General features: G+C 54.0%; 2 protein-coding genes across 5 annotated transcripts in view; both read right to left on the bottom strand.

Moving 5' to 3' along the window:
* LOC102448090 (membrane-spanning 4-domains subfamily A member 4A-like) overlaps positions 1 to 4,904 on the bottom strand; it is a 29,942-nt gene extending 25,038 nt beyond the window's left edge. The window contains exon 1 of the mRNA XM_006123497.5: positions 4,884 to 4,904. The gene's annotated coding sequence lies outside the window, so the exon portion shown is untranslated. The remainder of the gene's footprint in view (positions 1 to 4,883) is intronic.
* A 5,773-nt stretch (positions 4,905 to 10,677) lies between these two features.
* LOC149521843 (uncharacterized) lies at positions 10,678 to 25,894 on the bottom strand. Of its 4 annotated transcripts, none has more exons than XM_089772417.1 (9): positions 19,231 to 20,076; positions 16,278 to 16,335; positions 15,694 to 15,762; positions 14,502 to 14,582; positions 13,953 to 14,006; positions 13,698 to 13,733; positions 13,531 to 13,605; positions 13,013 to 13,061; positions 10,685 to 12,928 (listed from the first exon to the last, which is right to left on the bottom strand). In XM_089772417.1, the coding sequence occupies exons 1-9, from the start codon at positions 19,339 to 19,341 to the stop codon at positions 12,904 to 12,906; spliced, it is 558 nt and encodes a 185-aa protein (XP_089628543.1). In that variant the 5' UTR covers positions 19,342 to 20,076; the 3' UTR covers positions 10,685 to 12,903. The 4 variants fall into 4 exon arrangements, with proteins under 4 accessions (XP_089628544.1, XP_089628543.1, XP_089628545.1 ...); XM_089772419.1 differs by lacking the exon at positions 19,231 to 20,076 and adding an exon at positions 25,745 to 25,894 and having other exon boundaries at positions 10,689 to 12,928; XM_089772418.1 differs by lacking the exon at positions 13,698 to 13,733 and having other exon boundaries at positions 10,678 to 12,928; positions 19,231 to 21,989.
* Between the last annotated feature and the right edge of the window lie 1,071 nt (positions 25,895 to 26,965).

Here is a 26,965-nt window from a genome sequence, read left to right as displayed (position 1 = left end):
GCGGTGTACACCGACCACTGCCGCCTGACCTGGCTGCACCAGATGAAGGGGACCGACGCCAAGCTGCTGCGGTGGAGCCTGCTCCTGCAGGACTACGACATGGAAGTGATCCACGTCAAGGGGAGCGCCAACATCATCGCCGACGCGCTGTCCCGTGGCAAGGGGCCCAAACTTCCCTAGGTCACGAGCGGAGTGACCCTGCTCAGTTCGCTCTCGGAGGGGGGAGAACTGTGACGTAGTGGGGGTACTTGCTGGGGTGTGGTGACCCCTGCTGTCTGGAGCAAGACCCAGCAGGGAAAACCTTATTATGCAAAGGTGACTCCATACGGGTTGAACCAACCCCCCATGGGGAGAAACAAAGGGAGGTGGAATGCTGCCCTGGCTGGGGGCAGGGCTTGGAGAGGTGGCCCTGGCTGGAAAGCAGGGGAGAAGGAACTGGTGAGGGGGCTGGGATTCCCCTATCTCAAGGGGGGCACTGAGGCCTCTTAGCCCCCAGTTCCTGTAACTAGATTACATCTGTGCTGTGCTGTATTGTGGAGGAGCAATAAACCACCTGTATTCTACTGGCTGGTGAAGTCTGTTCGTGCCATTTCGGGGTGCAGGAGACGGGGGACCCCCAACACGCCGTCACACCCCAAACCTCACTAATGTGGTCCCAAAGGTGCTGGTGGGGGCAGTGGACAGAGTGAAAGTGGGTGCTGGGGATGGGGAGAGGATGCTGCTGGGTGGAAGGATGCTGGCTCAGGTGGTGGGGTGCTGGTGCAAGGTGCTGGGGCAGGCAGCTGTTGGGGTGCTGGGGTCAGGGACATGGTCCTGCTGGGCACTAGGGTGACTGGCAAGGTGCTGGGGCCAGGGCGGTGCTGAGTCCTGGGGTGTGAGGCAGGGTGCTGGGGTCAGGGACAGGGTCGTGCTAGTTGCTAGGGTGAATGGCAAGGCTACCAAGGAGCGAGATAGGGAAGGGGTGCAGGATCTGGGAGGGAGGTGGGGTTTGGAAGGGGGCAAGGTCTGGGTGGTAGGTAGGGTGCAGAAGCAGGCTGGATGTAGGGTGTCTGGTCAGGGGAAGGGAGCAGGAGCAGATTGGGGGTAGGGTGTCTGGCTACAAGGGAGGGTGCAAGGAGGGGAGTTGGGTAGGAGTTGGACTTCCCTGATCTGGCACCCTCTGGACCTGACTGGTCCCAGATGAGGTATTTTTGGACCAGGGGAGGTCATTTCAGGGTTCCTGGTTTCCCTGCTCCCCACTAGGCTTCTTTGCACCTCTATCCCCTGCAACCCAACTGAGCTGCCCACCCCCACTGGTTCCCTGCACCTCCCCCAAAACCATCCCCCACAATCCAAGGGAATGCAGCACCAGCTCGTGGAACGAGGTGTACAGCTAGTTCGGAATAGGAAGCCTAATCCGAACTAGCTAGTCCAAGCCGCGTGTAGCCGCGCGGCACGGAGTCCGAAGTAGCCGGCATTTAAAAATGGCGCCGGCCGGCTTCATGCAAATGAAGCCCGGGAAATTCAAATCCCGGGCTTCATTTGCAACTCCGTATGACTACATTACCCCCGCTAGTTCGAATTAGGGGGGTAGTGTAGACATACCCCTTGAGTCTAGCCCCGGTTCCCAGCACCTCCCTCCTCCTGCAGCCAAACTGAGCTCTGAGCTACACACACACACACCCACCCCACAGCCCAGCCCAGCTCCCCAGACCTCCCCACTCTGCAACCCAGCTGAGCTCAATTTCCCTGCACCTTCCCCCAAACCATGCAGACATGCTGAGCCAGTGCTGATTCCCTGTCCCTGCCTCCCTCCCTCCCTCCCCTTGGCTGTGTCTACACTGGTGTGATTTTGCACCAAAGCGGCTGCTCTTGCACAAAAATTGGCTTCCTGTCTACACTGGCCGTGTGTTCTTGCGCAAGTACTCTGACGTTCTCATGTATGAAATCAGGGCTTCTTGCGCAAGAACTATGGGTATGTCTACACTACAAAGTTAATTCAAACTAACAGACGTTAGTTCGAATTAACTTTAATAGGCGCTACACTAGCAAACCGCTAGTTCGAACTTAATTCGAACTAGCGGAGCGCTTAATTCGAACTAGGTAAATTTCATTCCACGAGGACTAGCGCCTAGTTCGAATTAAGTAGTTCGAATTAAGGGCTGTGTAGCCACTTAATTCAAACTAGTGGGAGGCTAGCCCTCCCCAGCTTGCCCTGGTGGCCACTCTGGGCAAACCAGGGAAACTCTTCTGCCCCCCTCTCGGCCCCGGAGCCCTTAAAGGGGCACGGGCTGGCTACGGTGCCCGTGCCAGGTGCAAGCCTGCCAGCACCCAGCCAGCAGATCCTACACCTGGCACGGCACAAGCCAGCCACCTGCTGCCACCCAGCCCTCCGCCTCTTCCCGGGACCAGGCTGGCAGCTCCCAGGAGCCTGCCCGGGGCTGCAAGAGGCGGGTGCCCACCTGGTCTAGTGCAGACATCGTGGACCTCATCCACGACCTCTGCACTAGGCACAGGAAAGTGGCCGTCTAGGACAGGATAACTTCCAGCCTGGCCACCCAGGAGCAGGTTTGCATGAAAATCAAGGTGGTCCACTGAGACCCCCAACCCTGAGCCCTGAGCTTAGAATGGCCGTCCTGGGTCAGACCAAAGGTCCATCTAGCCCAGTAACCTGTCTGCCGACAGCGGCCAACACCAGCTACCCCGGAGGGGATGGACCGAAGACAATGACCAAGCCATTTGTCTCGTTCCATCCATCTCCAGCCTTCCACAAACAGAGGCCAGGGACACCATTCCTACCCCCTGGCTAATACCACTCCCTGGACCAAACCTCCATGAATTTATCTAACTTCTCTCTAAACTCTGTTCTAGTTCTAGCCTTCACAGCCTCCTGTGGCAAGGAGTTCCACAGGTTGACCATTTGCTTTGTGAAGAAGAACTTTCTGTTATTAGTTTGAAGCCTGCTACCCATTCATTTCATTTGGTGTCCTCTTGTCCTTCTATTATGGGAACTAATGAAGACTTTTTCTTTATGCACCATCTCCACACCACTCTCTTTAGCCTCTCTTCATATGGGACCTGTTCCAAACCCCTGATCATTTTAGTTGCCCTCCCCTCTCCCACCCTCTCTCTTCCCCTCTCCCACCTCCTTTTCCCAGTCTCCCCGAGTTTTGTTCAATAAAGAGAGTTTCTATTTTTGAACATGTGTCCTTTATTTTGTACATGAGGAAGGGGGGTTAGGGAGGGGTAAGTGGAATGAGGTGAGGGAGGAATGGGATACGAACCCCCGATGGGGAGGACTGGGCTGGCTCTGCGGGCTCCTCGGGGTGGAAGCTCTCCTGAAGCCCCTTGATTGCCCCCCCACCCCGGATGGCAGCCTGCGGCAAGTGCAGCTGGGGTGATGGCCGAGTGCTGTGATGTGCTGAGTGTGGGCACTCAGGGCACTCCAAGCCAGGACTGCTTTGCAAGCGGGGAACCCCTGAGAACTGTTTGTCTGGGGTGGGGGTTGGGTCCCTTTAAGCACAGCCCTCGGCTAGCCTGAGACAGCAGCTCCACGCTCCAAGTCCTAATCTGATGCCCTGCTGGCACTGCTTCCGGCCATCCTTAACCTCGGTTCAGGGTCCACTCAATGTGGACATGCTAGTTCGAATTAGCAAAATGCTAATTCGAACTAGTTTTTAGGTCTAGATGCACTAGTTCGAATTAGCTTAGTTCGAATTAACTAATTCGAATTAAGTTAGTTCGAATTTGTGCTGTAGTGTAGACATACCCTATGATGCTCCCGCTCAGGAATAAGCCCTTTTGCGCAACTGTTCTTGTGCAAGAGGCCACTGTGGACAAGCAACATGAATTTCTTGCGCAAGAAAGCCCTATGGCTAAAATGGCTATTGGCACTTTCTTGGGCAAGAGAGCATCCACACTGCCATAGATGCTCTTGTGCAAAAGCACAGCTTGCACATGGCAGTGTGGATGTGTTCTTGCACAAGATGTTCTTGCACAAGAAACCGCCAGTGTAGACATAGCCTATGAGTTTCCTTGCGTGAGCAAAATGAATTTTGTGTTGTGCACCTGTACTGAGTTCATGTGGATTGTCTGGATGTGCCACTGTGGCACCCAAGTTATTAATAAATATTTTTAAACCTTTACCTTTTCTCTCTGCTTCCATGTCTCCTCCTCTTGTTCCATCAGCTCCCCTGGTGCCTGCTGCCCCCCAACTCAACACCCACCTCTGCTGTCCTGACTCCTGCCTTTCTCACTGCCCTCAGCCCTCCTGCAATCTGCCCCCATCCACCAGCCCTTCTCTCCTCCCTGTGCCCACTCCTCCAGTAGCCCTACTCTGATCATGTGAGCTACCTCTCCTCATCCCCTCGCCTTACACCTCCCTCTAAAAACCTGCCCTGCATCTCTCCTCTGGTGCTGGTCCCTCCCCTGCAGGTGTCTGCCCTTCTGCTTCACCCCCAGAATCCCCTGGCACTTGCACCTTCTCTTACTCCTGCACCCTCCTGTTGCCTCCCTCTTCCATCACTGCCCCTATCCCCTTTGCCCTCTTTCTCCATGATGTCCACCCCCTCACCACCCTCTGTCCCCATTCCCCTCATGCCCCTGTGCCCTCACACATGACTTGCTCCATCCTGGCCTTCCTCATGCCCACTCCTTCTTTCAAGCCTTCTCCCAGTACCTCCTCCTCCCCCCTCTAGTCACCAATGCCCTTACCCTCTCCCCTCCCAGCATCACCCTGTCTCCCTCCCACTGACACCTCCCCTCCTGCCTTTTTCCTCATTGTCTGCACTTGGTCCCCTGGCATTTGTCTCTCCTCTATCCTGTCCTTTTGGTGCCTTCCCCTCTCTTCCCTCTCTCCCTTTCCCCTCCGCACAAGCCCCTTCCTCTCCCAGCCCTTCCCCTACCTTCTGCCTTCCACTTTGCGGGGCTGGAGTCTGCACGCTCCGTCCCTGGACTCTGAACCTGAAACTCAGCCACATGGCGCAACGCAGCGTCCAGCAGTTTTAAAATCCTGGGCTGTGACGTTATGTCACGCCCGGGCATCTCCTGCCCATCGGTTTGAGCAAGCCGCGCAGGGCAACAGCAACCAGCAAGGGGGAACTCAGTGATGGTTGCGCACAGCAGGGATGGGACGGGGACGGGGGAGAGACGCTCTGGGGTCGGGGTGGGAGGACGCGCAGGGGGGACAGGGCCCGCTCCAGCTCCAAATATTGGTGGAGCATGGGCACCATGAGCCCACACAACTCACCGCCCATGCCTCTGCTAGCTAGATGGCTCTCTATCTTTCAGAGGGATCAGGGGAGTGCTGGCTCCTCACAGAACCCCTAGTTTTGCTTCACAGAACCCCAGGGTTCCCCGGAGCACCAATTGGGAAACACTGCCCCACTCTGTAATCAATTGCCCTGTTGAATGAATGAGGTGTGAATGAGTAAGACTTGGGAGCCAAGCACCTCCAGACAGCTACAACAGTTGAAGAGGGGGTGGAAGCCAGACCCAAGGTGTCAAGTGGGCTCAAGAAAGAAGAGCAGACATATTGACCTCTTTGGGGATTAGAGGCCAGCACCTTCTTTGGTAAACACCCTCTCTGAACAGCATCGGGACAACACCCAGAGAGTAGCAGCACAAAGGGCCCAACGGACACAGACCCAGATTTTGAATCTATAAAAGTGAGGTGTCTTGCAGAAGACCCCGGGTTTCATCTTGTCACCATCGGAGCATCGATCCAGATCGGCAGAAGCCCGGCTCCATCCCTCCCCCATCTAACTCACCTGGCCAGTGAAGTTAAGGGGAGCGACTAGTTGGTAACAACAGCAAGATGGAGTGTGCTTGTGTGTGTGTGTGTGTGAGTGCATGAGTGACATATATATATAATATGCATATGATAAGTACTGATTATTCTATGTGTGTTCAATAAATGTTGCGTGTTGCCTTATCCCTCTGAAAAAGATCCCGAGTACTTTTAAATACTACAAAGTGACTTTTCACAACATGTGAGAACATGTTAATATTAGAGATGAGTGGCTATATGGGAATCTGATACAGGGCTCCTGTCACCTAATTGCTAAACTGTCTGGCAAAAATTAAATAAATAAATACACACACAAAACATTTAAAATGAATTTTCAAGTGCATTCATATCCCTAGAAAGAGATAAGTGTGTGGGGGGAAGGCAAATAGACTCTGCTCCCCACATTTGCTGCTTGAGTTATACTGAGCATGCTCTGTGAAACTACAAAAGCCGCTGTCCTGATATGCCTCACTCCATGCTCTCACTATCCCCCACATCAGCATATGCACAGGTGCACCTCAAGAAACTCTGAAATGGCTCCACTGCACATGTGCAAAGCATGTGATCATCATGCAGTGATGAGACAATTTGGCCAATGGGAAACACAGAAGCTTGGTAATCCATGCTTCCTCTCCCCTCCCTCCTCCGCTGTGGGACTGGAGCACCAGGGGAACAAGGTTTATCAGTTGGGGGACACATCAGTATGACTTGGGGGTTTTTTGAGGGGGTCTCTCAATTGTGTTTTCAACAACAGGTTTTCATGTTGATGAGCTGAATTTCACAAAACTGAAGACATCCTGGACACAGATAACAGCCATGAATAAATTGTACCAAAACACCACCATTCAGCTTTCCACTTGCGGAACCTCCTTTCATCTATAGATGTGGTACAGGAAGAATCAAATGACATCTAAAAAGAGATGGACAGGTCCACTTTTGCCAGATGCTAAGCACTATGAAATAAAACTGAACTCTCAGCAATTGACGCAAAAACGGTGGAAGTAGAATGCAAGCCACAGTTCATTTGGCCAAGCCAGAAAAGATAGAACTTTGTGTTCATGACTGTGGAGAGAATTCGGTGCATACTGAATGAACAAGGAGAAGGGTCGATGAGAAATATGTTTCCAGAACTCAAAATTAATATGTAAGAAGAAGTTCTTTGCTTTATACTTTTATTTTTGTTAAAAAAAAACCCTGATCATTCTGTATTTTTATTAATTAATATTATGCATTGATTATTCTACAGGCTGAATCCAGCAGAGCTGATTTTATTGGCAGAATATGCCATAGTCATGGGCCCAGTGGTGAAGGCACTAAATATTCTCCAAGCAGAGACAAGCACACTAATGGAATGGATGCTGCCTAAATTATACCAGCTTCAGAGGATAGCCGAGTTAGTCTATACAGGATAAACTTAAAAAACAACAGTCTGGTAGCTCTTTATAGACTAACAAAACATATAGATGGTATCACCTGAGTTTTGCGTTTAGGATGTGCAGACCTATTTATTTTGGGTCTGCACATCCTAAACTCAAAACTCCGGTAATCTAAAGAAGTGGGCTGTGTCATGATACCATCTGTATGTTTTGTCAGTCTATAAAGAGCTACCAGACTGTTTGTTGTTTTTCAAGTTTAAATTATACTACAGTGAAACCTTTGATATCTGGCACTCTGTTAACCAGAAAACTTTGTTAACCGGCATTGCCCCCAGCCACAATACTGTCACATCTTCAGGCGCATAAGCCTGGCTTGGTTTACCATGGCTTGACAATTTATTATTTAAGAAGTACTAATCATCTTTAACTCAAAATAGAAATATGAGACCAACTGCCTCACACTACAAAACTACCAATATTAAAAACCTGAGATTTACTATTATTATCCATTGGTTTTTCCTAGCTTGATGGGACCCTCAGATAACCGGAATGCCCTAATCCCAGAGCATGCCAGATAACACAAGTTTTACTGTAGGGCTGTGTCTACACTGGCATCCCTTTCCGGAAAAGGGATGCTAATGAGACACTTCAGAATTGCAAATCCGCGGGGGATTTAAATACCCCCGCAGCATTTGCATTTACATGGCTGCCGGTTTTTTCTGGCTCGGGGTTTTTGCCGGAGAAAACCGCCAGTGTAGATGCGATTTTCCAGAAAATAAGCCCTTTTCCGGAAGATCCCTTAGGAATAAGGGATCTTCCGGAAAAGGGCTTATTTTCCGGAAAATCGTGTCTACACTGGCGCTTTTCTCCGGCAAAAACCCCGAGCCGCAAAAAAGCAGCAGCCATGTAAATGCAAATGCCGCGGGGGTATTTAAATCCCCCGCGGATTTGCAATTCCGAAGTGTCTCATTAGCATCCCTTTTCCGGAAAGGGATGCCAATGTAGACACAGCCTAGATGGTTTCAAAACTGCAAAGGAACAAGATGCCCTCTTGAGCCACTGGTAGAAGGACTTCAGTGTGGCATTCAGAAGTGTTTTGGTGAAATATCTGAGGACCTGGAGGTAATAGCAGCTGACATCTTGAAGCCAAATGTTAGGACCACTTGGAACAAGCATGAAACTGGGATTAGAAAAGATAAGAGACTGTGTCGTTTTAGACAAATGAAACTGCAAATAAGCTTGATGAGTATTTGTCCTCTTCACGAGGGACCATGGATCTGCTGCAGTCTTTTCCTAGAATTAGGGAGCTGTGTATCAGGGCCAACAGACCTCTGCCTGCATCAGCTGCCTGTGAGAGATTCTTCTGTGGTGAATAACTTGTATTTTTTTTCATAGAAGAGAAAGGAGGATTGACTGTGATAATTCTGGGGGAAAAATGTTCCTATGCTTGAACAAACATTTTGGAAATTAATCGTTACAATGGAAAAATGCTAAAAATGTACACTGTGAACGTGGGCAAAATACAGGCAGTCCCCGGGTTACGTACAAGATAGGGACTGTAGGTTTGTTCTTAAGTTGAATCTGTATGTAAGTCGGAACTGGCTCCAGATTCAGTCGCTGAATCTGGACACCAGTTCTGACTTACATACAGATTCAACTTAAGAACCCCAGGCGTCCCCAAGTCAGCTGCTGCTGAAACTGATCAGCAGCTGATTCCAGGAAGCCCGGGGCAGAGCAACTCTGCCTCGGGCTTCCTGTAGTCAGCCGCTGGTCAGTTTCAGCAGCGGCTAACTTGGGGACGCCTGGGGCAGAGCAGCTCGGGTGCTGCTGGGTTGGTCCAGTAGCGCGGCCGCTCCTCGGCGCTACTGGACCAACCCAGCAGCACCCCAGCTGCTCTGCCCCAGGCGTCCTGATTCAGCCACTGCTGAAACTGATCAGCAGCGGCTGAATCAGAACTCCTGGGGCAGAGTAGCTGGGGTGCTGCCGGGTTGGTCCAGTAGTGCCAAGGAGCGGTGCTGTGTGACCAACCGGCAGCGCCCCACCTGCTCTACCACAGGCCCCGGGCTTTGCTCCACATCTCCCTGGTCTGCTGAGGGGGGCACTAGCTGCCCCCAGCAGACCAGAGAGACGCGGAGCAAAGCGGCGGAGGACCCGGGCCGGACCGCGGCGCTTCCAGATCAGCTGGAAGCGCCGCGGTCCGGCCCGGGTTCTGCGCCGCTTTGCTCAGCGTCTCTCTGGTCTGCAGACCAGGGAGACGCTGAACAAAGCGGCGCAGGACCCGGGGCCGGACCCCCGGCGCTTCCAGCTGATCTGGAAGCGGCCGCGGGTCCGGCCCCGGGTCCTGCGCAGCTTTGCTCCCCGTCTCCCTGGTCTGCTGGCTCCCGCAGCAGACCAGGGAAATGGGGAGCAGCTTTTCTCGCCCCGGAGGAGGTGGGCGGCGGGACCAGGCGTCCCGCCGCTCCAGTCCTCCGGGGTGAGAAAATCCCCGTTCGTATCTGCGGATCCGACATAAGTCGGATTCACGTAACTCGGGGACTGCCTGTGAATACATTTCTATAATCTGAGTGTTGTATTTAATTTGGTCACTCTTCATCTTTATAAATGAAGGCAGTGACTACAGTTAAATTCCATCACTGAAAAATGTATAGTATATGTGTGTATATAATATAGAGAGAATTATATCATATGTTCATATATCGTGTGTGTGTGTGCGTGTGTGAGAGAGAGAGAGAGAGTGTGAAAAATAATGTTGACCTGCAAAAACTTAGGTGGTTAAGCATAGGTTTCCATAGGACAACTAAATTTTACTTTTGAATACGTATGTACAATTAAGATGTGATACTTTTGTTCTTTTATTCAAGGGCTGCGTCTAGACTGACAAAACATTCCCAGTGGCCCAGCGGCTCTGCCAGGATTTGGGCTGTGGAGTGGCCCCTGCAAGTCCAGCCATGCTGGCCTGATGCCGCACAGTGGGGTGGGGGAGGACAGGACCTCTTGGGGTCTTTGAACCATCGTTTCAAGGACTTCAATATCTGAGATATAGGCGAGAGGATTATTCTAGGTGAGATTCTGTGGCCTGCATTGTGCAGGGGGTCAGACTAGATGATCAAAATGGTCCCCTCTGACCTTAAAGTCGGCTGCGACTAGACTGGCAAGTTTTTCCGCAAAAGCACTTGCTTTTGCGGAAAAACTTGCCAGCTGTCTACACTGGCCGCTTGAATTTGCGCGAGAACACTGACAATCTAATGTAAGATTTTCAGTGTTTTTCCGCAAATACTATGCTGCTCCCGTTTGGGAAAAAGCCCTCTTGCGCAAATGTATTTGTGCAAGAGGGCCAGTGTAGACAGCTAAAAACTGTTTTGAGCAAAAAAAGCCTCGATGGCAAAAATGGGGATCGGGGCTTTCTTGCGCAAAACCGCGTCTAGATTGGCACAGACGGTTTTCCGCAAAAAGTGCTTTTGCGCAAAAGCATCTATGCCAATCTAGACGCTCTTTTCCGCAAATGCTTTTAACAGAAAAACTTTTCTGTTAAAAGCATTTGCGGAAAATCATGCCAGTCTAGACACAGCCAAGTAGTTTTACAAAAGGTTACTTGGACTCTTATTTACTTAAATTTGTTTCAAAGTAGCACTACTTTGACTTAAGCATTGCACAGAGTAATTATAGTACAAGACATTACATTTGCAAGGAGCAAAATAATGAAAATGGATTGCAGAGACGGGAGCACAATTCAGTGAGTCCCGGAAAGAAGACAAGAGAAATGTGTGAAATGTTATGAAACTTCATGTCCTGTCTTTAGCACCCTTTTTACATTTTGAAACTCCTTTAAAATGCAGCAAGCAAAAACACATAGATAGAGAGGGCAGGGCAAAGTGCAGGGGCAGCTGCAGCCTCCGAGGTGAATAAATGATTTTAAAACGTTTAAGCAAATAAAAAAGCCCGCTTGCCACGGCCACCCTTTGACTTGTGCCTCAGGACTGGGGAGGCTGTTTGTATCACTTTGCCCTGCCTGTGCTGGGGCTTTGCACGGTGTTGTGTTTACCTGGTGCCCCTCCCCCCACCAGAGCTGAGTTTGCCTAGAACCGATCCTAATCCTGCCTGCAACTGCTTCTCCCCCTTGTCAAGTCAATGTTAACTCATCTCTTCTTCCTTTTTAAATGCTTTTAAAATGCAGTGAGCAAAAACTTAAGAGCTAGTATGGGCAGAGAGAAGGGCAGGGGCGTGTGCAGCCCTACTGAGCATGCTCAGTGCCTCCGAGGTGAATAAATGCTAACAAAGCCCCCTTGCCATGACCACGCTTTGACTTGTGCCTCATTCCTACAGGGGAGGCTGTTTTCAGCCCTCCTGCTCCGGGGCTTTGAACTCTGTGCTCACGAGTTTACCAGGCGCCCCTCCCCCCACCAGAGCTGAGTTTGCGCAGAACGGATCCTGCCCTGCCTGCATCTGCCGCACCCCTCGCCATGTGAATGTTAAGCCACCTGCTCTGGTGAGCCGCTTTTCTTACTTTTTAAACGCTTTGAACATGGACTAAGCACAAACGTACAGCTAGTGCCGGCAGAGAGCAGGGCAACAGCTGCAGAGAACTGCTGGGCATGCTCAGTGCTCAGAGACTAGCGGGAAGTAGCACAATCTAGGAGCTTTCTACATTACACGAGAACAAACAGCTCCCACCTCTGGAGTGGAGCAGTTGAGGAAAGCAACACATAACACTGCCTGCGGGCAGCTCACCCCATGCGCCTGCCACTCCTTATCACAGTTTAGGACAGGGGCAAGGAACTTTTGTGGGCTGGGGGCTGCTGACTCACTGAAAAATCAGTGGGGGCTGCACACAAGTGAGACTAAAACCCTCCCGGACTGAGAAGCAGAAAGACCCTCCCCACATTCCCCTCGCACAGCAGAGCCTGGGGGGCAGGCAAGTCGGTAGGTTCTGTCTGCTCCATCCCCATGGGGGGAAGGTGAGGGAGCTGGAGTGCCAGCACAGGCTTCCCAATGCTGGGGGGGAGTCCTGAACCTCAGGGGCTGAGTCCAGACAAGTTGAGGGCCACATCCAGCCCTCAGGCCTGAGGTTCCCCACCCCTGCAAGCAGCTCAGAGCTGGCCCCACCCCAGGGGTAGAAGGGAAATTCCTGCCCTTGGCTATTTTCAGGCACTAATCATGGTTATCAACACTTTGAATGCTCCCCCGCCCCATCCAGGCTGGGGCACCAGCTGGAATGCAATGAAATGCCAGTGGGGCCCTGCTGCCACTAAAAGAGGCAATGAAACTAGCAGTTCATCATGCCATAGATGGAACCCAGGAGTCCTGGCTCCCAGCGCCTCCCTCTGACTCTAACCATTATACCCCCTTCCCCCACCCCATGGTGTGCAAGCGGCTCACAGATACTTTTCTTGAGGGGGGGGCGAGAATTGTTTAATGTCATCAAAATACAACACAGCACGACTGGCACTCAGAGAGATGGGGGGAAGATGGGGGACATGGAGGGGGAAGCCAGGCCAAGGAGGGGAAAGGGTTGGAGGATCTGGGCCAGTATGGGAGACAGGCTGGGAGGAGGGGGGCAAGGCCTGGAGCAGGAGGGGAGAAAGATGGATCTAGGCTGGGGGGACAGGAATTGTGCTGGATTGATGGGGGGCACCATCAGGCAGATCACCAAGGGAAGAGCAGGGGACTGCTTCTGGTTCAACACCCCCACAAGCATGTAGCATCGCTTGGGGGGCTCCGGGCCAGCCCCTCCGACCAGAGTCCAGCCCCACAGGGATCCCCTCAGAGCTGTGAGATATCATAGGCGCTGCAAGGAAAAGGGAGAGAAGGTTATGGGGGGCTGGTCTGGGGGACCCTGCAGGACCCAAGAGGGGACAGGGATGGCTCTCACCTCCTCCGCTTCTGGCCTCCACATCGGGGGCACTTCCCATATTTACCACCTGGAGACCAAGAGAGACCCAGTGTGAGCTGAGCAAACACAGGTGTCCCAGTTCCCAGCCCCACTCTCCCCACCAGACCCCTCCCCTCCCAGAGCCGGAGGGAACCCAAGCGTCCCGGCTCCCAGCCCTGCTCTCCCCACCAGACCCCTCCCCTCCCAGAGCTGGAGGGAACCCAAGTGTCCTGGCTCCCAGCCCCACTCTCCCCACCAGACCCCTCCCCTCCCAGAGCCAGAGGGAACCCAAGTGTCCTGGCTCTCAGCCCCGCTCTCCCCACCAGACCCCTCCCCTCCCAGAGCCAGAGGGAACCCAAGTGTCCTGGCTCTCAGCCCCGCTCTCCCCACCAGACCCCTCCCCTCCCAGAGCCAGAGGGAACCCAAGTGTCCTGGCTCCCAGCCCCGCTCTCCCCACCAGACCCCTCCCCCCCGGAGCTGGAGGGAACCCAAGCATCCCAGCTCCCAGCCCTGCTCACAGGTGAGGATGAGGATGCCCAGGACAAAGAGGACCGCAGCAGCTACCAGGCCCCACTTGCGCAGGGAGTGGTAATCTGGAAGAGAGAGGAGGGGAGGGGTGAGTGTGAAGGCGGGGTGGGGTGGGGACAGCACCCCTGGGCTCGAGGCAGGAACAGCCAGTACCCACCGTAAAAGAAGCGCTCATCTTGCTTCTGCTCTGCTCCTGCAGGGGCAGAGGGAGAATTACCCAAAATGCCTGGCGAGGCGAGGGGATGGGACGGGGCCTGGGCTGAGTTCATGGGCTCCCCAGGGCTCTGCAACTGAGGCCTGGAAAGAACAAGTCCGGGGTGGGATGTGGGAGCTGGTTATCCGGGGAGCCCTCGCCAGCCCTGAGGTGCAGCCACCAGTGGGGTGCAGCATGGGGGCTGGTTCTTTCTCCTACCTGAAGTAGTTTTGATCCTGCTGTTGGAACTGGAGACTCCAGACTCTTTGGTGGCTGCAGGGAGAACAAAGGAGGGTAGGACTCAGAGCCTGAACCCTTTTCCTCCCTCCAGCTCTGCCAGAACAGGTGATTTTTGGTAGCACTTGGGGGTGCACTGCACCCCAGGCCCCCTGAATTGGAATTGCTAAATGGGGTGCCTCCACAGGCCCATCCCTGCCCCTTTGAATGGCCGTTCCTGCACCCCCTCCTCCGCAAGCACCAGTTACCAATATCTGCCAGTGCCCCTCACTCCCTGAAGCCCCTGCTAGCCCAGCCCTAGGCCAACTCCTTCCCCAGCACTGTGGGTGCTCCTCATTCCCGACCCACAGCCCCGTTCTCCCAGGTGGTCATTTCCCCATTTCTAGAGCTGTCCTTTCTCTTATGTAAAGAGCTTTTCTCCAGCCAAGCTGCCGCTGGCAGGACTGGGGGGCACACTGTGGAGCAGAGCAGTCACATACTGTCTGACTGGAGGGTGTGGACTGGGGCTCCATGGAGGGGCTTTTTTCTCACCCTTAATCACCACATTTTCAACGTGATGCCCCTTCCCTGTGGCAGGCGACGTGTTTCCCTCCTCTGCATCTTGCACACCACCTGCTCAAGTCATGCAAAGAAAGAACTGAGATTACAAATGACAAATCAGCCCATGCAGCCACCTCTGGGGCAGGGCAGCTGGAACAACTGCACATAGTGCCACACTGTTGCCAGGCAGCATCTCAAAACCAAACTGGGGTCAGACAGGGTCATGACTGCAGAGTCCTGCCCAGTGCAGGCTCAGAGTGAGGGTTGCTGATGAAAGATAAAAGCCTCCCTGTGGGCATGTGAGAAACAACAACCCACGAAGCACTAGACCAGGGGTAAGCTAAAGGGCCTCCGCCGGCTAGATTCGCCCCCCAAGTGGATTAATCCAGCCTGCGGAGGTCCTGCCGCTCCCCCGCCCCTAGGCCAATCAGGGCCCAGGGACGAGGGAGCATGTGGCTGGAGGACAAGGAGTGAGAAACTTTGCGACACCCCCCCCCCCCCACCTGCCAAGCCAATCAGGGCTTGGGGATGGGGGCAAGCGCATGAAGTCTCCTCCCAATGCCAGAGATGCGGGTCCCTAGAGGGAATCACCAGCTGTTCAGAACAACTGGCAGTTCTCTCAGGAGGGTGGGGCCAGAGGCAAAGACTTCCCACCCCCCCCCCCCGACCAATCAGGATCTGTGGGCAGGGAAGTAGGGAAATGTCCTGGCCCCGCCCCTTCCAGCGGCCAGGGGCCACTTCAAAAATTTTTGAAGTGGCCCCCAGTCAAAAATTATTGCCCACCCCTGAGCTAGTCTGCATCCCCTCCCTCAACAGTACCAGCCTGATCTTAGCTAACAGAGGGTGCACACACAGAGCCAACCTTCTGGGCCCCCCTGCTCTCTGCAGCCCAGTGCCCCCTGCTGATCCCCCACCCTGCTCCCCACATCCCAGCACCCACTGCTGGGCCCCCACCCTGCTCTCCGCATCCCAGCACCCCCTGCTGGGCCCCCACCCCACTCTCTGCAGCCCAGCACCTCCTGCTGACCCCCCACCCCGCTCTCTGCAGTCCAGCACCCCTGCTGGACCCTCACCCTGTTCCCCACAACTCAGCAACCCCTGCTAGGGCCCCACGCTGCTCCCTGCAGCCCAGCATCCCTGCTGAGCCCCCACCTTGCTCTGGGGACATTGATCTGGCACTCACCCCCTTGATCATTCGTAGGGGTTGTCTTGGTCAGCAGGGTTGTCTGTTCAGGATCCTTGGTGGAGCTTTCTGTTGGAGCAAAGGGGGTTTCTGGATGTAGGGAGGTTCCAGGCAAGACACCCGCATCCACAGCTTGATGTGCTCAGACACCCAGCTTCCTCTGTGTGTGTCCCACTGCTGGAGGGGATGAGCCCTGCTTTGTGTGTGTGTGTATGCAAGTGAGAGGGACAAGGTGCCTGGAAACAGACCTATCTGCTACACATCATACTCCCTATACAGCACCTGATTGAGGGGAATTCCCCTCACTCCTGCCAGACCTGCAGGGAGCTCAATCTCAAACAGAAGGAACCTGAGACACAGAGAAGCAGAGTCATGCCCAAAAGCAGAGGGAGAACAGCCCCCCAGGAGTCTGGCTCTCAGCCTTCCAATCTAACCAGTAGCCCCACTCCCCGCCCAGAGCTGGTTTAGAACTTGAGACATTCCTCCCAGCCCCACCATGACAGCCCCTCCCTCCTACAGATGTTTCCCAAGGCTGGATTTCTTGGTGCCATGGGGGAGGCAGGTGCCATGGGAGAGACACTTACCTTGATCAGCCAGAACTGGGATCAGGCCCAGGAGCAAGAACAACAGGAAGACCTGGACCTGCAGCCAAGTCAGAGATACTCAATTGTTTTGGGCTCTGCTGGTGCCCCTTACTTCCAACCTGCAGCCACTGGCAGCCCTGCCTTGGGCTTTCCCTCCCCCACCCCCTCCATCCCGCGTTCTGATACCCTGGGGTTGTTCTGCACTGAGTCAGACTGGCCACAGGGAGCTACTAAGGTGACCAACATGAGTGAAACATTTTCAAAGCCTGAGCTGCCTGGAGGGGAGACCCAGCCATGTTGGGGTGGGCTGTGGGGTATTTGCCTTCTTGATTCATGAGCTACTGGGGGAGTTACTGCCCCCACATCGGGCTCAGGCACTGGCAGACTCAGGCAGCATTGCCGACTCATATTTGCTCCCCAAGCTTGCAAGTTGGAACCCCCTCCCCCGACACACACACATGCTAACCAAACCCTGACACAGTCCCGGGCATAGAACATCACCCTCATGGTGAATGGCCAGCAGGGTCAGGCCAGGTGTGGAGGTGCTGTGCAGGAAGGTAGAGGAGAGTGGAGAAGGAGTTTGGAGAGGAATGAACAACTGATAAGGAGACTCAGAGGAACTGAGCAGAACAACACCAGCACTGCTAAAGGCTGCCGGGAGAGGTGAGGGGCTCCAACAGGGAGTGTTTGGAGTCTCCCTTTGCCCCAGGTGACCAGAAACTTCAGCCTGTGGCTGAGGAGAACGGTTTACTCAGCCGTGACTAGCCAGGGGCATCGGCCTTAGCACCTTATTGTTTTGCCAAGGGACAGAAGGCAAGAACACTGAGAAAAGGCAAGTGGGATTTGTACCATGGCCCCTAACCTGCATGATAGTGGGAAGAATAGGGATCTGGCACCCAGGAGTGGGACTGACCCTGCCACACATGGTGTCAGAAGTGGGATCATTTCACTACTGTGAGATTTCGCAGCAGACCCACCCAGGGCAGGCTAGGTCGCCCTGGTAAGAAGGGAGAAAAGCAGGATGGAGGATGTAGTTAAGGCACTCGTACAAGCCACTGCAGTGCAACAAAAAGCTACCAGAGTGCAAGTGACATGCCTGAGGAGGCAGCCACTGAGTACCCCCAGATGAAGGCTGGGATTCTTCCCAGATCAGGAGTAACCATCATCAGAGCCCAAAGGTTCCACGAGTGGAGGTACCAGGAGGGCAGAGCACCAAGTCACAACTCTTTTACCTGATCCACCTGGCCCAAAAATGGTTGCGGCCAGAGACCTACAGCCTGGAGAAGATCATGGAAATTGTCCTGGACCATTATATGAGGGACCTCCCACCAGACCTACTGGTGGGCCAGAATGACTTCTTTTCATAGGATGAGATGGTAGCCTTTGTAGAAAGACAACTAATGGCTAAAGGAGTCTCATGACCCCTCAGGGAAGAAGTCCGGAGGGGTAGGAGAGCTGGCCTGGCTCCAAGGGCCCATGTCTCCGAACCCTCAATCAAGACTTGGCAGGGGAGGAAGGAGATGGAAGAGCGGATGGAGGCTGTGAAGGGACTTGGGGATGGGGATGGGGGGAAGGAAGGTCAGGGGGTAAGACTCAGTAGCCAAAGAAATAGGGGGGTGCCCCACACCCGGTATCAATGCTACGCATGCAGGGAAATAGGGCATATAGCAGCACACTGTCCAAACACGGCACAACCCATGCAGTGTGACCTTGGGGACCTGGGAGGCCCATGCAATCCCATAAATTTGGTAGGCATAGCAACAGCCCCCCATCGGTACACCCAGCTGGTTAGGATGAATGGCATAGAGACCATGGCACTGGTGGACTCGGGGAGTGGCGTCACATTGGTCTCAGGGCAGCTGATGGGATGGAATGAGCTGTCCTGAGCCAAGTGCACAGGGATCTCCTGTGTGCATGGTGATGTCAGTTATTACCCTGTCGCCCCCATGCAGATAGCGATCCAGGGGAATGTCGCAAAGGTGGCAGCGGGGGTGGCGCCAAGGCTCCCACACCCAGTCATAATCAGGCAGGACTTCCCTGGGTTTAGTGACCACCTCGCAGCAGGGAGTACAGTAGGGTTACCATATGTGAACTCTTTGGGGTGCTGACAAACACCAGTCACATTTGCGTAGGGTTACCATATTTGAACTCTCAAACAAGAGGACACCTGGTGCCTGCCGGTGCCGCGGCGGTCGCAGCTGCTCCACTCGCACAGGGGGCCGGACTCAGGAGCTGGCAAATTCGCCCCCGCACACGCCAGGCTTGGGGTTCTGGCTGCCGCCTTGCTGCTGCCAGGGTTGCTGTTGCCCCCACTGGCTCTCATGGTGCGAGGGGACGCCCCATGCCAGGCTCCCACTTCCCCACCTCACTGCACCAAGATATGCGGCAGCACAGGCTCCAGCAGCACCGCCAACCAGCTGGCAGCCTGGGCTGCTGCGGGGCCAGGAGGAGGGAGAGGGGAGCCAGGGAGGCTGCTGGCTGGGGGCCATCCTGGGGCATGAAGTTAAAGGCACCGAGGGGAGAAGTGGCATGGCTAGAAAAGGAACCCAGGAATCCTGCTTCCCAGAATCCCTTCCTTTCCCCTGCCTGCCCCACCAACCACCAGCTCCCACAGTCCTCCCACAGCTGAGACTGGGACCCTCAAATCTCACCCACAGACCCACTGCCCGCCTGCAGGGAAGGAAAGGAGCCAGAAGTTCTAATTCCCAGTTCCCTGCTCTAACCCAGTTCCACTGCCCTCCCCCAGAACCACCCACCCCTCCCAGTCTCCCTGCTCTGACCCAATGCCCCTCCCCTCCCACAGAGCTAGGCACTCCTGCTCTAACCCAATACCCCCATCCTTCCTCCAGAGCCAGGCACCCCCAGCCCCTCTGCTCTAACCCAATGCTGTTTCCCTTCAGCAGAGCTGGGGACATAAATCTAGCTAGGTGGAGGGTCCCGCTCTGGGTCTCACCGGAGTTGCTGCCGCAGTCACACACTTTTCCCTCCAGGCACTGGGGCACGTGCGCAGAGCGGCCATGAACGGTCCAAGCACGTGGCTCCGAACATTCCATTGAAGGCACATGCCACCGCCCCCTCCTTGATCCCCTTTGCAGGGCAAAAAATCCCAGACATTTTTTACCTTTTAAAAAAGCCAGCCAGATGACAATTTAACATGTGAAAACAAGGACATGTCCAGGAAAAGCCACGTGTATGGTAACCTGAGAGGGGAGGGCAGAGCCCTCTCCTGGTCTTTCACGAGTTTTCCCAGGACCTGTTCACTGGAAGTCAAGGCAGGAAAGGAGGGCAGCCAAGCTACTGGGCACTCGAATCCTGACCCAGAACCTAAGGCAGGCCCTGGCCAGGGGGAATCTGAACCAACCAATAGTGGAGCACAACAGGAGGTAGATGAGCCCGAAGCTGGGCCTAGCTCAGCAGGGGCCCCTGGGACGGAAGAAGCCAAAGGTTCCCCAGAGTTTGGGCAAATAGAGCCCTCGATCAAAAATTTTGGACAGGATCAGGCCAATGACCTGTTGTATCAAAACATGTGTAAGGAGGCAGTTGAAGTAAATGGGGTCCCAGTAGAAGGAAGGACCAAGGGCCTTAGACTGTATTATATAATCAAGGGGGATCTACTGTACCAAGTGGTGCCAGACAAGGAACCAGCGGTGGAACTGCTCTTGGTGCCCCAGAAACACTGTGGGAAATAGGTCACTGGAGGGATGATAGGAGTTGCTATAGGGAACTTTCTGGGTGTCTGGCTGGTGAGTCTTGCCCACATGCTCAGGGTTTAGCTGATCGCCATATTTGGGGTCGGGAAGGAATTTTCCTCCAGGGTAGATTGGCAGAGGCCCTGGAGGTTTTTCGCCTTCCTCTGTAGCATGGGGCACAGATCACAGCTGGAGGATTCTCTGCATCTTGGGGTCTTCAAAGTATTTGAAGGCTTCAATATCTGAGCTATAGGTGAGAGGATGATTCTAGGAGGGGTGGGTGAGATTCTGTGGCCTGCACTGTGCAGGGGGTCAGACTAGATGATCATAATGGTCCCTTCTGACCTTAAAGTCTATGAGTCTATGAGCTGTCCTGGACCTGGCCCACAGCCATTTATTCGGGGGTCACCTAGGAGTAGAGAAAACCCTAGACCAGATTTTACCAAGGTTCTGCTAGCCCAGGGTGTATGTGGAAGTTCAGCGGTATTGTGCTGCCAGCCCTGAATGCCAGCTGCATGGGCCCCGGCTGCACTTAAAGGCCCCACTGGTGCCCCTGCCTATTGTTGAGGTCCCCTTTGAGCTCATCGCTATAGACCTAGATGGCCCATTGGAGAAGTCAGCCCGGGGGCACCGGAGCATATTAGTGGTCCTGGATTACGCAACATGATACCCAGAGGTGGTACCCCTGCAGAATACTCATTCTAAGACAGTAGCGAGGGAATTAGTTCAGATCTTTTCAAGGGTGGGGATACCCAAGGAGATCCTAACCGATCAGAGTACTCCCTTTGTTTCTAAGTTAATGAAAGACCTGCGTGCACTGCTCCACAAACGGGCCCTGAGGACGTCAGTATACCACCCACAGACGGATGGGTTCAACCACTCCCTCAAGGACATGATCTAGAAAGTAGTGAATTGGGACAGGAAGGATTGGGATACTCTACTCCCATGCCTCATGTTTGCCATCCAGAAAATTCTGCAAGTGTCCATGGGTTTTTCCCTGTTCGAACTGTTGTACAGGAGTAACCTCCGAGGCATCCTAGATCTCACCAAAGAGGCCTTGGGGGAGCAGCCAAAACACGGAGGCAATATTGTAGAGCACATCCTCCAGATGCCCCCATTGTAAAAGAGAACCTGGAAAATGCCCAGCAGACCTATTACAACCATCAGGCAACGGTCGAGAAATTCCAGGTGGGCGATCGGGTGATGGTACTGGTCTCAACAGTGGAGAGTAAGCTCCTCGCCAGGTGGCAGGAGCCCTATGAAATGGTTGAGGTCTAGGAGAGATAGATTATAAGGTGTGGCACCCTGGTCGCTGGAAACTTGAACAAATCTACCATACTAACCTGCTGAAACTCTAGTTAGAGTGGGAGGTGGAGCTGGCTGCCATGTGGACAGTGATACCAACAGAGGTAGGTGGGGATCTCTCCAGAGTTAACCCTAAACCAGCAGGCGGAGGCTCTTGCGATGCTGGACTGACACTTGAATGTGTTCTCAGCAGAGCCCAGCCGGACCACTGAGGGGGGACATGATAGCTGTTTTCAGGTATCTAAAAGGGTGTCACAAGGAGGAGGGAGAAAACTTGTTCATCTTGGCCTCTGAGGATAGAACAAGAAGCAATGGGCTTAAACTGCAGCAAGGGAGGTTTAGGTTGGACATTAGGACAAAGGGTATGTCTACACTACAACGTTAATTCGAACTAAGCTAATTCGAACTAACGGATCCAGACTAAAAAACTAGTTCGAATTAGCGTTTTGCTAATTCGAACTAGTGCGTCCACATTAAGTGGACCCTGAACCGGGCGTAAGGATGGCCGGAAGCAGTGCCGGCAGGGCATCAGAGGAGGACTTAGAGCGTGGAGATGCTGTCTCAGGCTAGCCGAGGGCTGTGCTTAAAGGGTACCGACCCCCACCCCGGACAGACAGTTCTCAGGGGTGCCCCGCTTGCAAAGCAGTCCTGGCTTGGAGTGCCCGGACTACCCACACTGGGCACATCACAGCACTCGGCCATCAGACCGGCTACACTTGCCGCAGGCTGCCATCTGGGGAGAGGGGACAATTGGGGGGCTGCAGGAGAGCTTCCACACCCAGAAGCCCACAGAGCCAGCCCAGTCCTCCCCATCAGGGGCTCGTGCCCCATTCCTCCCTCACCTCCTTCCACTTACCCTTCCCTAGCCCCTCTTCTTGATGTACAAAATAAAGATAACGTGTCTTCCAAAATGGAATCTGTCTTTATTGAACAAAACTGGGGGAGACTGGGAAAAGGAGGTGGGAGAGGGGAAGAGAGAGGCTGGGAGAGGGGAGGGCAACTAAAATGATCAGGGGTTGGGAACAGGTCCCATATGAAGAGAGGCTAAAGAGACTGGGACTTTTCAGCTTAGAAAAGAGGAGATGGAGGGGGGACAGGATAGAGGTCTCTAAAAGCAGGAGTTGGGTGGAGAGGGTGCATACAGAAAAGTTCTTCATTAGTTCCCATAAAGAAGGACTAGAGGACACCAAAGGAAACGAATGGGTAGCAGGCTTCAAACTAGTAACAGAAAGTTCTTCTTCACAAAGCAAAGAGTCAACCTGTGGAACTCCTTGCTGCAGGAGGCTGTGAAGGCTAGAACTAGAACAGAGTTTAAAGGGAAGTGAGATCAAGTCATGGAGCTTGGGTCCATGGAGTAGTCTTAGCCAGGGGGTAGGAGTGGTGTCCCTGCCCAAGGTTTGTGGAAGGCTGGAGAGGGATGGCACGAGACAAATGGCTTGTTCACTGTTTTCGGTCCATCCCCTCCAGGGTCCCTAGTGTTGGCCGCTGTCAGCAGACAGGCTACTGGGCTAGATGGACCTTTGGTCTGACCCAGGACGGCCATTGTAAGCTCAGGGCTCAGGGTCGGGGGTCTCAGTGGACCCCCTTGATTCTCTTGCACAGCTGCTCCTGGGTGGCCAGGCTGGCAGCTCTCCTGCCCTAGACAGCCACTTTCCTGTGCCTAGTGCGGAGATCGTGGACGAGGTCCATGATGTCTGCACAAGCCCAGGCGGGTGCCCGCCTGTTGCGGTCCCGGGCAAGCTCCCGGGAGCTGCCAGCCTGGTCCCGGGAAGAGGGGGAGGGCTGGGCCGCATCGGGTGGGTGGCTCGATCTGTGCCAGGTACAGGGTCTGCTGGCTGGGTGCTGGCAGGCTTGCACCTGGCACGGGCACCGTAACCAGCACATGCCCCTTTAAGGGCTCTGGGGCCGGGAGGGAGGCAGACGAGTTTCCCTGGTGTTCGAACTAGGCTTAATCCTTGTAAAATGAGGTTTTCCTAGTTCGAACTAAGCACTCCGCTAGTTCGAATTAAGTTTGAACTACCGGAGCGCTAGTGTAGCGCCTATGAAAGTTAATTCGAACTAACGTCCGTTAGTTCGAATTAACTTTGTAGTGTAGACATACCGAAAGTTCCTAACTGTCAGGATGGTCAAACACTGGAATAAATTGCCCAGGGAGGCTGTGGAATCTCCATCTCTGGAGATATTTAAGAGTAGGTGAGATAAATGTCTATCAGGATGGTCTAGACAGTATTTGGTCCTGCCATGGGGGCAGAGGGCTGGACTCGATGACCTCTCAAGGTCCCTTCCAGTCCTAGTATTCTATGATTCTATGATAATCACAGACCCAGGAGTAAGGGTGAACGTGAGGCCCTACTGAATCCCAGAAGCAAAGCGAGAGGAGGTACGGAAAGAAGAAAGAAAAATGCTGGAACCAGTGATCCAACCCCGTCATCCTAGCACCTAAGCCCGATGGCAACCTTCGGTTTTGTAATGATTTCAGGAAATTAAATGAGTTATCAAAATTTGATGCATACCCCATGCTGTGAATAGATGAGCTGATTGATCATCTGGGAAAGGCTCTTTCTTTTTTTTTGTCTACCCTCAACCTGACCAAGGGTTACTGGCAAATCCTGTTGTCCAAGAAAGCCAGAGAGAAGCCAGCCTTTGCCATACCCTTGGACTTATATCAGTACACTGTCCTACCGTTCGGGCGACATAGGGCCCATGCGACCTTCCAGTGGCTTATGGATAAGCTATTGCGCCCACACCATCCATATGCAGCTGCCTATGTTGATGATGTTATCAACTGGGACACACATCCGGAGAAGGTGGAGGCTGTATTGGACACCTTAAGGAAATCTGGCCTAACCACAAACCTGGCAAAGTGTGCGATGGGACTAGCAGAGGCCAAATACCTGGGGTATATAGTGGGAAGGGGCTTAGTGAGGCCCCAGCTGAATAAGGTGGCTGTCATACAGCACTGGCCCTGGCCAGTCGGAAAGAAGCAGGTCCGGGCATTCTTGGGACTAGTGGGGTATTATTGCAGGTTTATCCCCCACTTTGCTTTCAGGGCGTGTCCCCTGACAGATGAGAGCCCAGGACCCGGATGTAGTGAAATGGACCCCTGCAGCAGAGGAGGCATTCAGCGACTTAAAATCAGCCCTGTGCAGTGACCCATAGCCCCTGACTTCGAAAGGGAGTTCTTACTCCAGACCGATGCCTCTTCATGTCGGATTGGATGCAGTACTGTCCCAAATGGTCAGAGAGGAAGAGCATCCCACCCTGTACCTAAGCCGGAAGCTCCTCCCAAGAGAGAAGAACTATGCCATTGTGGAGAAGGAGTGCCTGGAGGTGAAGTGAGCCATGGACAGCCTGCAATATTAGCTGCTTGGACGAAAATTCACAGACCACGCGCCCCTGCAGTGAATGCACCGGAATAAAAACAGGAACGCGAGAGTAACGCGGGGGTTCCTGTCCCTAAAACCATTCCCCTTCCAAGTGCAACGCAAGGCCAGAGCCAAGCACAGCAATGCCCATGGCCTGCTGAGGGTGCACTGCCTGCTGTCCCAAGTAGCCCAACCCCCTAGTGCTGAGCAGGGGAGGAGGATATGTGACAGGGCAGGTAAATAGGCTGGATGAAAGGGGAGAGATGCAGCTCTTAAAAAAAACAAAAAACAGCAAGGGCCCTGGCTGATCAGGGGCATCTGAGACAGGGCTGCTGTAAGTCAATTAAGAGCCAGGTGAGCTGATTTCAGGCTGCCACAGGACCTCTTTAAAAACCTTCCCTGTGGGGGAGGGGAGGGGAGGGTAGAGGAGAGTGGAGAAGGAGTTTGGAGAGGAACAAACAACCAATAAGGAGACTCAGAGGAGCGGAGCAGAACAGCAGCACTGCTAAAAGCTGCAGGGGGAGGTGAGGAGCTCCGCCGGGAGTGTTTGGAGGCTCCCTTTACTCCAGGGGGCCAGAAACTCAGCTGGTGGCTGAGGAGGCTGTTTCCTCAGCCCCAACACCCGTTTGTTTTGCCGAGGGACAGAAGACCAAATGCTGAGAAAAGGCAAGTGGGATTTGTACCGTGGCCCCTAACCTGTGGGATAGTGGACAGAACAGGGGTCTGGGTCCCAGGATTGGGACTGACCCTGCCACAATAGATAGATATAGGGGTCTATGTGGAGAGAGAGAGAGATAGGGAAGGTCCAGATGGCATGAAGGGGAACATAGGTCTACAAGCATTACCAGGCTGATGGGCTAGTCTCATTCCTGCCCGAGGGTCTTCCCCCAACCCCTTGCTGGCCCCTCGTTTCCTACCCTGTGCCATAACACCTGGTTCCCATCACCAGCCTGGCTCCCCACTCAATGCCCCCCAGCAGTAGCATGACCCACCGGGACGGGGTCGCTCATGACAGGAAGTCAGGGCCAAGGCACCAGAGTGGGGCACAGCTGGTTCTTATCAGAGCTGGGGAACCCAGGCATCTGGAATAGGGGGCCCAGAGTCTTACCCTCATTGCAGCCGGCTCTGGGATGGCGTGTGAGCAGGAGGGGGAGGGCCGCACTGGGGCGGTAGAAGAAGGCCTCACGAGTCATTTCCTCCTGCCTGCACTTCCTGCGAGGTGCATGTGTGTGAGCCAGGCCCTGTGTGCCTGTGCACTCTGAGACGAGTGGTTGTCTGCAAGCTGAAAGGGAAGTGGAAAAGATGAGGAAGAGAACTGCCACACCCCTGAAGTGATTGCATCTCAGTGCCAGGCGAGCCTTCCTCGTGCAGCGTTATGTGCAGCTAGTCCCCAGAGAGAGCTGCACCTCTGTGTGTTCCGTTTGCCTCTCTCCTGACCCTCTGGCATTTCCTTATTCCTTGGGGATCCAGGGCAGCTGCGAGGGCAGAAATTTATGCAGCTCCACACAGCAGAAGACTGCCCAGCAGGGAGGTGCCCTCACTGCCCTGGGTACTAAGGGAAATTCAGGGGCAGGGCAGGAGGCAGAGCGAGTGGTAAGGCCAGTTCATGCTGAGAGCTCTGCTCCAAGCCTGGTGCATGCTGGGATTCTTGCACTGGGCCTGGTTCATGCTGGGAGCATTCTTCCAAGCCTGGTGCGTGCTGGGAGCACTGTTCTGAATCTGAGGGATTTGCAGAGTCCCACTCTGCTCTGGTGCATGTTGAGAGATCTTCTCTGTTGACTGGGTACACTGGGAAGGCTGGGGCATGCTGGGAGAGTGCATCTGTCTTCCTTTTTCAGGGCTCTGCCCCCCAGTTCACACTTTCCTCCCCATTTAAGTGGCATCCAGGGCCCCAGCCTGCCATGTGTCCGAGGCACTGAATGGCTGAGCGACACAGAGCTCTCTGGCAGCAGGTGCTCCCCAGAGAGCAAAGGCCTGTGCCCCATTCCACACACCCTATGTAGACCCATGTTCCAGACTCCCCTCTGTTATCCCCAGCAAGTCCTCAACTTGGTCCCACAGAAGATTCACCCATCAGTCACAGGCCGTTACCAGCTACCCCCATCACTCTCCCCAGATAACTGTGCTGTTTAGGCCTGGCCCACACTTGTCTCATTCCTGAGGAGTTGGACTGAACAAGTCATCCTGACCTGGGGGAACTGCGGTATTATGTTCCCCGGCTACCCCACCCTAGAGGTGTCTGCATCTCAACAACAGGGGAGCCATCGGTGTGGTGTTGTGTGACCAACTGCCACACCCCAGGGCTACATCTACACTGGCATGAATTTCC

Source organism: Pelodiscus sinensis, chromosome 22 (genome assembly GCF_052426305.1).
Source record: "Pelodiscus sinensis isolate ZL-2025 chromosome 22, ASM5242630v1, whole genome shotgun sequence".
Taxonomy (NCBI): domain Eukaryota; kingdom Metazoa; phylum Chordata; order Testudines; family Trionychidae; genus Pelodiscus; species Pelodiscus sinensis.
The sequence above is the reverse complement of the archived record's forward strand: the minus strand, read 5'-3'. Positions and strand labels throughout refer to the sequence as shown.

Coding starts and splice junctions, on each gene's coding strand:
- LOC149521843 (XM_089772417.1), bottom strand. CDS start 19,341: ATGTGCCTTCAATGGAATGTTCGGAGCCACGTGCTTGGACCGTTCATG. Junction 16,336..19,230: donor TGACTGCGGCAGCAACTCCG/GTGAGACCCAGA, acceptor ACTTGGCTGCAG/GTCCAGGTCTTCCTGTTGTT. Junction 12,929..13,012: donor GGAGGCCAGAAGCGGAGGAG/GTGAGAGCCATC, acceptor TTTTCCTTGCAG/CGCCTATGATATCTCACAGC.